General features: G+C 32.2%; 1 protein-coding gene across 1 annotated transcript in view; it reads left to right on the forward strand.

Moving 5' to 3' along the window:
* Positions 1-303, forward strand: part of LOC117171975 — a 14,506-nt gene extending 14,203 nt beyond the window's left edge. Inside the window, exon 3 of the mRNA XM_033359676.1 lies at positions 160-303. Coding sequence (XP_033215567.1) covers positions 160-295 — 136 coding nt within the window. The 3' untranslated portion in view covers positions 296-303. The remainder of the gene's footprint in view (positions 1-159) is intronic.
* Positions 304-11,335: the final 11,032 nt, after the last annotated feature.

Raw genomic sequence — 11,335 nt, forward strand, 5'->3', positions numbered from 1 at the left:
TGTCCACGTGGTATATGGATGGCCCTTAAGATTATTTTTCTGATGAGATATAGGTCACCAAAATCGGGGGTCTCTGAATTTTAAATCCATTTTTATTTCTTAATTTTTTCTCCAGCTATATATTTTTGGCAAATATTAATTGTGTCTGAATTTTTCCAGTGAACGAACGGGATTAAAAGAATGTCAAATGGAGGTCGTGACTGATTGTGTACCTTTTACGGGGTACACACATGCATCATTTAATTCCTTATTAAACAAAGCCTGGTCCTCTATATTTTGTAACAATATGGTGTAATAGTAGGTATAATTAAAAATAAATATAAGTGTAATATATGATTATTTAAATTATTACAATATGTTTTCTTCATTTCACCTTGATTCACTTTAATAAATTAATCACGATTATTTCAGTAAAAGAACAACTACATTTTTTATTTAATCAAATTTTCTAAAAAGAAATTACCTTATTACAATTATCAGGCCGTATTCATCAGATTGTAGTTATAACTACAATAACAAAGCGAGAATGTCATTTTACTTGACAGCAAGGCCGTAACTAGACCAAATTTTCTGTTGGGATTACAAGCAAAACACTCTCGCACACTCAGAAAAGTGGTATGTGCTTATTATCTACATATTTCCAGAATTTACGGATATGTTCCATGGATATGTTCTTGCTTATTAGAAATATGTAGCGCACATTACTTTAAACAAGTTTTTTTCATAGTTATTAACATTTCCAACAAAAATAAAAAATAGATTTATATAAATACCTGAATAGATCTTGGAATGTTTTATATTTCACAACAATTTAAATTATTAGGAACAATCTATATAAATAAGTTCACTCATTTGAGGTTTTTATAACTATAATATTTTACTTTGCTGGAAAATCATTTTCTTAAATTTCAAGACTAAAATTTGTGCACTAAATTTTAATAAAAATATTTCTAATTATTATAAACAATTTTTATAAACAAGGTAACCTATTTGTAAGACTTTGGATCAATTGCACTAAAAAAAAATACATTTAAAATTTTGCTTTGAGAGAACTTCTTTTAATTAAATTCCTATTATTTCAAGAAAAAACTTTTTAAACATTTTTCTATTACTTTATGTTGCTATTCAGAATGATAATAATGAAGCCAAAAGATAATTCGACAAAATTCAAATAGTCTCCCATAGTAACTTGGAAAATTTATAATTAGGCCAAATAATAATTTTTAGGAAAAAGTTTTTCAAACCGAATTCTTGAATTATTATAAATTCCTGTTCATTTAAATATTAATTCTGTTAATATTGCTTATTTATTTTGCAAGCTTTGTGACCAATTTTATGGTCCGTGGTCTATTTTCTGATCGTGTGTGTCCAGCTTTTGCACACTACGGTGTTCAAATTTTGAATTATTTCAGTTTTTTGTGTACTAAACAAACATTTTTTCGTTTTTGTTTGTGAAGTGTATGGATGTCAATAACGCCGGAGCAAACAAATAAAAACACAAAATTTTTTCATTAAAATAAACTACAAAGTAAAGCACTCAAAGTAAAAATGAACACTTCGTAAATTAGAAGTTAAACTATTCTCATTTTAAATAGTTAAAACATCTTGAGAAATCTAGAAGTTGCTTGAAATATATCCAAATTTAAAATCATTTTTGATTTTTTTTTAGAACTTCTAAATATTTTATTAAATGATCAATGTTAAATAATAAATGTTTTCGTCCAAAATTTTCAACTTCACAAGCATTTAATTTTTGATTATTCAAGTCGCCAAATCTGCATTTTAAATTTCTTTAAATTAAAAATGTAAGCCCAAAAATAAGAATGTAAAATGGAAATTTTTTTAATTAAGAGATTTACGAATCACGCATTGTAAAGTGAAGGATATCATAATTAAGAAATATAACAATTCAAATAACTTAGTTGAATTGTTATATTTATATACACCTGGTTACGCATAATTAAATGTTATAATAATCTTATGCAAATCCAATCAGAATTGTACGTAATTTTTATAATTTGACTTGTTTTTCAAGTGAGAAATATTTCCTTATTTATTAAAATTCAATATAGGTCCGTTGAAAACAGAGCTAGAAAATTTACATTTATTTCTGTGAAAAACCTTAATTCTCGTAAATTCTCAAAAACAAAATCTATTGAGAACTTACCGTTAACTTAATGGTAAGTTCTGGACGTTCCTGACGTAAGTTACCGTCTTTCGAACTTTAAAAAAAAATAGTTCGCTACCTTGATGCGCAATACACCATTATAAAAATAAAAATCGTTCTATGTTAGTATTAAGTATTTATTCTCGATTCATTTTGCATAATCTAATAAGAAAGTAAGTATAAATAATCCATCCAAACGCCGAAAATGCCGTTGGACCCAGTTTTTTATATTCATTTCTTTGTAACAATTTAACAAACAAAAAACTTATTCTAAGAAAAAAGTTTACATTCGGAGAGATCAGGGTGAATTTAGAAACGCTGTGATCCTGTAAGCCTTAATATAAGTATCAAAGCATTGAGTCACTTTTATTGCATTCCAGATAAAAAAAATATGTTATTTTTTACGATGAAAATAAAATAAACAGAAACATAAAATAAATAAGAGCTTTCAACCTTCACTTGTTTATCAAAAAGATAAAAATGGGTTAATTACTTTAAGTGTTGCGATTTTTTTTACAAACGGGCAACTGAAATAAACATTGTGAAGATATGAGCTAGTGGATAAATGCGTCTTACCCAAATACTTTTTTCTTGTAAATTTCGAATATTTTAAATTTAAATTTATTATACTAGGCAGTCTGATAAGTCCCTGAAAAATGAAACACGGAGACGTTTTTTTGTCCAAAGTCGGTTTTATTTTTTAACATACTCTCCTTTTAGGTCGATACAGCGAGTCCAACGATTTTCTAACTTTTTGATACCGTCCGAAAAGTACTCGATCGGAAGGTCTCAAAAATACGCCTCAGTTTCAGCTGTGAGCTCCTCATTTGAGTAAAAACGCTTACCGGTGAGCCATCTCTTCAGGTTAGGGAACAAGTAATAGTCGCTGGGGGCCAGGTCTGGTAAATACGGTGGCTAAGGAACCAATTCGAAGCCGATTTCATGCAATTTTGCTTGTTCAACTAAGCATGAATGAACAGACGCATTTTCGTGATGATAAAGCGGCTTTTTCTTCTTCAAATGCGATCGTTTTTCGGCGATTTCGATTTTTAATCGGTCCAATAATGATGAATAGTATGCTCTGGTTATGGTTTTACCTTTTTCAAGATAGTCCACGAATATTATGCCATGTGTATCCCAAAATACGGAGGCCATAACCTTTCCGACCCATTGTTGCGTTTTTGGACGCTTCGGAACACTTTAGCCCGGTGGAACCCACTGTTTTGCCTGTTGCGTTGACTCAGGAGTATAGTAGTGGATCCAGGTTTCATCCATGGTTATGAATCGGCGCAAAAACTCGGTCGGCTTACGTGAAAATAATGCCAAAATCTGCTGGGAAGTTGTCACACGAATTCGTTTTTAGTCCGCTGTGAGCAAACGCGGCACCCATCGTGCGCAAAGCTTCTTCATGCCCAGAACTGAATGCAGGATGTTGCCCACACGTTCCAATGATATGCCTACAGCATTAGCCACCTCTCTCAATTTCACTTTGGGATCATTCAACATCATATCATGGATTTTTTCGACATTTTCTGGTGTAGTGACCTCTTTTGGGCGCCCAGATCGTTCAGCATCAACTGTGCTCGTACGGCCACAACGAAACTCGGTAGACCACTTATGAATCGTTTCAATCGACGGTGCAGAGTCCGGGTAATACTTATCCAGCTTGGCCTTGGTCTCGAATATCGTTTTCTTGCAAAGATAGTAGTGTTTGATCAAAACTCGAAACTCAGATTTTTCCATAATAAAAAAAACTCGGAGGTTAGTCGCTTCTCAGTGCTGCAACTTGTAAATGCGTAAACATAAATGGCTGAAGTTTTGACAAGCGTCATTTGAAGGATCAAGCTCGGCGAAAATGGTTCACATTAGTGAATACTAATGCCATCTCTTAGAATTTTCAGGTACTTATCAGACTGCCTAGTAAATGCATGCAAGTATTTTAAATAGTAATTTTATTCTAATTTAATTGTACAATTCTACAAGGATTTAATAGGATGAAGTTCAATTTTTTGGGTTTCGGTGCTAATCTTTTATCAGATGGTTGTCATTTTCTTCAGTTATACATAGGAGGATGCGAGAGCAGTACAGTCGACGCTATTTACCTTGCTGACGATGGGACCGTAGGGGAGTAATTTTCCTGGAAATCATTTTCCCCCACTTCGAACTATTCCCGTAGGAAAAATAGTTATGTATTGAATAGAATATGCGAACGGACTTTGAAAAAGATTGCTTTTACAACCGGGTACACTGGATATACTAGCTTCCGCTTCAGAGGTCTTCTCTCTAAATAATATCAAGTAAACTTAGGTTTGTAGCCTAAGTGAGCAAGATATTAAAAGATGCTTGAGGATAGTTTGTGCTCAAGATCCGCTGCGTATTCTTCGCAACCCCCCAACTGTCTATTCTAGAAAGGGGGGGATGAGGGGGCCCCAACCATCGCCCCCTCTTGTGAGATCCAATGCACGGGAGTGTGCGAATGGCGCGGCGAAGCCGCGCCATTTGCACACTCACAATTAATGATCTCCCCAAAGAATAATCAGACTGGAAGAGGTTGTTGTGCGTTACCCGTTTGGGCATTGTTACACAATCTGAGCGAAATTTGACATGACTGGAATTAAAAGTGACGTTAATTCAGTGTGGAAAAAAGCCCGCAAGCGGGAAAAAACCACAAACATCTGTTAATTTATTTTATAGAAGGAAAGATGGGAAAAGAGGAAGAGATGGAAGTGGAGGTATAGGGATGAAAAAAAGGAAGTTTCTAGTAGGTCGGGTATGGCAGGGCCACTTCGACCTGGATGACTTATTTCATAAGAAAGTCTTTTGGCATTGCGTGTTTGCGAAATGGATCAAAATTATATTTCCCTAGAGAGGAAATATTTTCAAAAGGTGATGATGATGCAGATTCGTAGAATTTAATGGCGGTTTCTTTGATATACTCTGAGATGTATGGTAGTTGAAATTCTCTGTGAAGGACAGAGTTCTTAGTATATCTGCGGGTTTTTCTGATACGTCTGAGAAATACTGTCTATTCTGGAGCGTGCTGCCCTTTTTATAGGCAGTGCCCCATTCCTTGGCTCTTGCGCAACTCTAGAAAACTTTTTAGAGGGAGTATTCGAGTCTGCGCCTTTAAGATTTACCTTTAGAGATGCAATTCTTTGCCTTATCCTCTAAACTGTGCGGAGAGTTGCCTAAGATGAGGCTTCATGCTGTAACTCGCGGGTTACAATATATAGTTTCTAATGGTGTTGCAAAGTTGTAAGTATATATAAAAGCAAAAATGTTGGCACCTATTAGAGCCTTTAATATTAATATTAAGGTTTGCCTCTATTCATTTATAATTTTTCTATTTAAATAACACAGAAAAATTTTTCTTTTTGAATTTTAATTACTTCGGAATGGCATGTTTGTGCAACATCCCAGAGTGAGAATTTATAGGAAATTTCACGCTCTACAAAAAACGTCTGAAGGTCAAAGTTCCTTAGATCAACCGTTTCAAAGATGTCTGCGATCAAAATTAACACTAATAACAAATTTCAAATATTTTCCAATAAAACTGCAAAAAAATATCATACTCTATATTTATATTCTTTTTTTTGGTACAATCACTTGCTTTTTGTTATGAAGAATTAATTGTTCAATAAAATTTATTAGTATTCAGTAGAAAATAAAATAAATTTGTTATAAAAAAGACCCTAAAATAATTTATTTGACATTTTTAACCTTTCTATTTATATATTTGTGCTTTTTGTGAGGTACGTACTGAGTAAATTAACAAAAAAAAAGTTTACAATCTCATGTTAACGGAATTTAAGTGATTTTACATAAAAAAATAATACAAATATAGAGTATGATATTTTTTGCAGTTTTATTGGAAAACATTTGAAATTTTTGATTAGTGTTATTTTTGATCGCAGGTATCTTTGAAACGGTTGAAACGGTATCTTTAGACGTTTTTCGTAGAGCGTGAAATTTCCTATAATTCCTGTCTCTGGGATGTGGGGGGGAGGGGATCAATAATTCGTAAATACTAACCTATTTTTCAGTTTATTCTGCGAGAGAACGATGTGCTTACAATTTTCTGGAACCTTTTTGCACTTTAAATTTGTCTCAAAAGACATAAACCATTGACGGCAACGTAAATAGCGAGCGGAGCAATTCTCGGTTGCCGAGCCGTCGCGGTCGTGGTGGGGGAAGAGCTCGACCGAGAGTTAGGGGAAGCGGAAAGGTAAATAGCGGGAAGGTAAATAGCGGGAAGGTAAGTAGCGTCGACTGTAGTCAGTTTTTAATAGCTATATGAATCAGATATTACTTTTTAAATATCACGCTCATAAATCGGTTTTAAAGGGTTCCAAAAACCGTCGTAAGCGAAAAAATGGATTTTGCGAGGTTTGGCGCTACTTATGATTTTTTGCGTTTTTAAAAATTGAAAGTTGTTTCTAATACATAAAATATACTTAATACTACTAATTAGATGTTCACATAAATTATTTAAACAATTTGTTATTGTTTCAGGAATTTTTCTCTTCTAAGAATAGAGATAAAAAGTCTTGTTTTTTTTTAATTTTACTTTCTGCCCAATTTTCAATTAGAGTAAGGTAATAGTTCATAATTGTTGACGAACATAATTGTTTAAACAGTTATTAATATTTTTAGTAATTTTCTCTTTGAATAATGCTAGAAATTGTGGTTCTTTCTGAAATTTTTAGCTTTTTTTCTACTTTTAACTTGAAGTGAGTTATTACTTAATTCAATTTAGCAAAAATAATTGTTTAAACAAAGTATCATTTTTTTTAACTATCTTAACCTATAGTAATGCTAGATAGTTGCGGGCGATTTTTTCTCAAATATTTAAGTCCACTTTCCAGTTAGAGTTAAGGTAATAATTAATTCAAGTTAACAAACAATATAGTTTAAGTAATTTATTATTGTTTATAACTATCTCATTTAATTGATCCTACATAGAAACGTTTTTTTCTGAAATTTTAAACTTTTTGACCACTGTTCACTTAGTATAGTAATAATTCATTCAAGTTAAACAAAAATAGTAATTTAATGAATTTATTATTGTTTATAACTATCTTCTCTTAGATAAGTACTAGAAAGTTACGGTTTATTCTGAAATGTTTATCTTTGTTTTTGCTTTTGAATTATAAACAAATAATAAAGGGAAAATAGATTTAATCAAATTTTGAACAATCTCTTTCTTTTTTGTGAATATATTTTTCAGAAATAAAACAGATCTTTGAAATATGCTTTAACTTTTCGACGTGGATCTCAGGTGATTCCCTATAGGAAATCTAAGAAAAGATATAGTTTTAAAAAAAGCAATTATTTGAACAAACATTTTTTGTTAACTTTCAGTAATTATCACGTCACAAAGTGAAAAGTGGATAAGAATTTAAAGAGTTCAGAAAGACCAGCAACTTTTTAGCATATCTCTAAGAGAAGATAGTTATGATCATTAATAAATTATTTAAACAGATGTTTTTCTTAACTTGCATTATTGATTACTTTACTGAGTATAAAATTGGTATAAAGTCAAAAATTTCATAAGAAACTGCAGCTATCTAGCATTAATAAAGAATGTAATACTTACAAACAATAATAATTCATTTCAATAATTATTTTTTGCTGAATTGAATTAATTACTAATCAACTCCAAGTGAAAAGTAGAAAAATATTTGAAATTTTCAAAAGAACCATAACTTTCTAGTATTATTAAAATTTAATATCACTAAGAATAATAATAAATTTGTTAAATTGTTAATTTTATCCACGTTAATATACTATTCATCTCACTCTTATTAAAAATTGGACAAAAAGTGGCAAATTTTTGAAAAAACTACCGTCTTCTAGCATTCCTCTAAGAGAAAAAGGCTGAAAACAATAAATAATTATGTTTGTTAACAATAATTGCGTAGCAGCTCAATCTAATTGAAAACTCGACAATAAGTGAAACATTTCTTTTAAACCCGTGACTTTCTATCTATATTATTAGAGTAAATTACTAAAAACAATAATAAATTATTTAAATCATTTATGCAATCATCTACTTATCAGTATAAAGTAGCATTTTATGTATTAGAAATAAATTCCAAAAAAGCAGCAAGAAAAATGATAATTATCTCTAAAAAACTTCGTAAAATCCATTTTTTTACTTGTGGGTTTTTTTTTGGGATCCTATAAAACATTTTTGGACCAGCCTAGTGGCTGTTCAGAGATTAAAAATGAGGCCCAAGGGTAATGCGAAAAAACTAAAATTATGTCATACATAGTAATTGGAAAAATTTTAAATCAGACAAAACAATAATTTCGAAAAAATAAAAATTAAGTTAAACGGCAATTTTTCAAAATATAAATTAGGGCAAATTATGATTCGGTTAAAAGAATTTCAGTAATTAAAAAATTAGGGAATGCCAAATTTGCGGACTATTCATCCATCTTAAAAAATTGACAAATTAAGCACTAATGTGAAATCGCTCAAAATAGACAAATAACACGTTGGCAATACAATTTCTATGTTTCGTGAAACAAAATTTAACATGGTAGCAAACATTATTGCAATCACCAACAATTACTTTAAATGTTTGTGCTGGTAAAAAAAATAGTTTTCAAAAAATGACCTCAGAAACATTTAGTTATCGATGAGGGGTTTCCGTTCGAAACTCATCATGTGTAAACAGAAGATGGTTACATTCTGGAAATGCATCGAATACCCAGAAACCTTAAAAAGAAGGAAAATGAACGTGGAAAGCACCCTGTTCTTATAAAACATGGCCTCGGAGAATGTTTTCCTTTACTTTTATTAGGAGGAGCTACGAGATCATTAGGTATAACTAAACTTAAGCTAAACGAGCATCCATTATTTGCGCAAGGATAGTTTTTAAAAATTTAATACCCTACCCCCTGCTTGCGTAGAATATTATATTTTACTCAATTTGTAAAAAATATATTAATTATTTTCACTGTAAACGAGATTTTAAGGAATTTTAATATATTTAAAGCATTTGAAAGTATTTCAAGCGATTTTAAGGCGTCATTTTAAAAGAATACACTCAATTTCCCTTTTAAGATCGGTTTCGAGCATCGCTTATCTTGGCCTTGATCTTACGTCGGCAGAATGCAAACGGAAAGAGAGAGGAACCCATGAACTATTTCTGTTGGATGTGGACGCATGACGCAACCTGATGCAACTAACACGCTGAGATTGCGGCCTTCGAGCTGTTTGTCACGCTTGACAGAGCCGATTCTCTTTTTCAGCCCCGCCTCTTCTCTTATCACGAAACTGCGGAAGCAATCAGTTCTAGGAATAGCGTAAGCCGGGAGGTCCTATATCGGGAATAAAGTTTACAAAGTATTTAAAAAATCACAATATTTTTACGAAATTTAACAAGAACAACAATTTTACCAGATTTGAAGTGATTTAAAAATATTTCAGGGGTTTTACGAAATTACCTAGTTCAATCACAGAAAGAGTCTAAATTTTCAAGATATTTTCAAAGATTAAATACAACTAGGCTTAGATGACATTCTTGCCTTGCTCCTGTCACTTACTAGAAACGACCTGAAATGTGCTATTTCAAAACAACACTTAGAAAGACGAAACTTAAGGCCATGTGACGAGAGGCTCAAGTGACCAAACCTGGTCTTCGATTTTTCTTTTCCAACTTACGTCTAAACGAAATTAGGTATTGCTCTGTAAGTTTGGGAAAAGAAAGAGGAGGTAATAAAGTCCGTGTCTCTGCTTTGTTCCGGTGGAAATTTTGAGAAAATTTTTTTTTTTTAAGAAAATACCAGTGGAAGTTTTCTTTCCCAATTTACATCCACACGGTATGAGATATCGTGTTAAAAATTTGGCACGGTACATTAAAGGCATGCAAGAATTTGTCTCTGGTCCTAAATAATTAGAATGGTGAAAAAAGTTTTTTTTTTTAATTTCTATTTTGGAGAAATACCAAACGTGCTGTCGTCAAACCCTGCAAACAATTTGCAATGTTATTAATGGGCTAGTTATGAGGTTTATATTTAGCAAAATGGGACAAAACAACAAAAATCGCTCACGAACATTATGCAAAAATAATGCAAAAACTAATGTTTGCACTTGATATGCAAATAAACATATTTGGTCTTACATACGTATCAGTCTGGTAACAGCTGTGTCAAAGCAGCACTAGCGCAACGAGTAGACAACTTCGAACTTCTAGGGGTCTGTGGGTAAAACAGATTGCATGATTACCGTAAGAGAAAGTTAAAAGTCAAACTTCTGCTATAAAACCTAAATGTGTCCGTCGAGAATCATTATTTGCAAAAATAAACTTTTTTCTTCCTCCAACTGTTTGCAAGGCCACAAACGATCCTTTAATATTCATTAACATTTCCCGAAAAAAATTTCCGCGTTATTTAAACTTTTATTTTTCAATATGGGTGAAAAATATTGATCTCAGGGCTGACTTGATCAGCTGTTACACTCATCACATGGTGTTAAGTAAGAAATTCTTTGCCCCCCCCCCCCCCTAACACAAAAAAAGACTTTCGTAATTGATGAACGCTCTTTAATTAAAGTTTATTCTTAATTAAATTTTATCTGTGAAACAAGATCGCTTCCCTTCAGTTTCCTTTGCTCCACTGGGAATCGAAATCAGGTCTTCTGATTGCCGGTCGAGTGCTCTACCCACTAAGCTACTGGGGAGATCGAAAAAAAATCATTTTCACAGGCATAACATATGGCAAGGTTTTCTCTAAAGAGTCATATCTTTAAGATATAGAAAATCTGTATTATCATCGGGATAGTAAATAACCGATCAGATGAGATACGAGGGTAGTTCAATAAGTCCTTAGAATGAAGTATGAAAACAATTTTTTTTGGGTAAATTTTTTTTTATTTTTCAACATAATCTCCTTGGAGCTCTATACACTTGGTCAATCGCTTTTCAAGTTTTGTTAATCCTTCAGAAAAGTGCGTTTTCGGAAGTTCCTCAAAATAAACACTTACAGAGTCAATGACGTCTTCGTTGTCTGGAAATCTCTGACCACCGAGCCATTTTTTCAAGTTTGGAAATAAGAAAGAGTCACTGGGGGCTAAATCTGGTGAATACGGTGGGTTTTCGACCAATTCGAATTTTAGTTCTTCAATTTTAGCCATTGAAACGAAGCATGTGTGAACTCGGG

The sequence above is a fragment of the Belonocnema kinseyi genome, chromosome 1 (genome assembly GCF_010883055.1).
Source record: "Belonocnema kinseyi isolate 2016_QV_RU_SX_M_011 chromosome 1, B_treatae_v1, whole genome shotgun sequence".
NCBI classification, from domain to species: Eukaryota; Metazoa; Arthropoda; class Insecta; order Hymenoptera; family Cynipidae; genus Belonocnema; species Belonocnema kinseyi.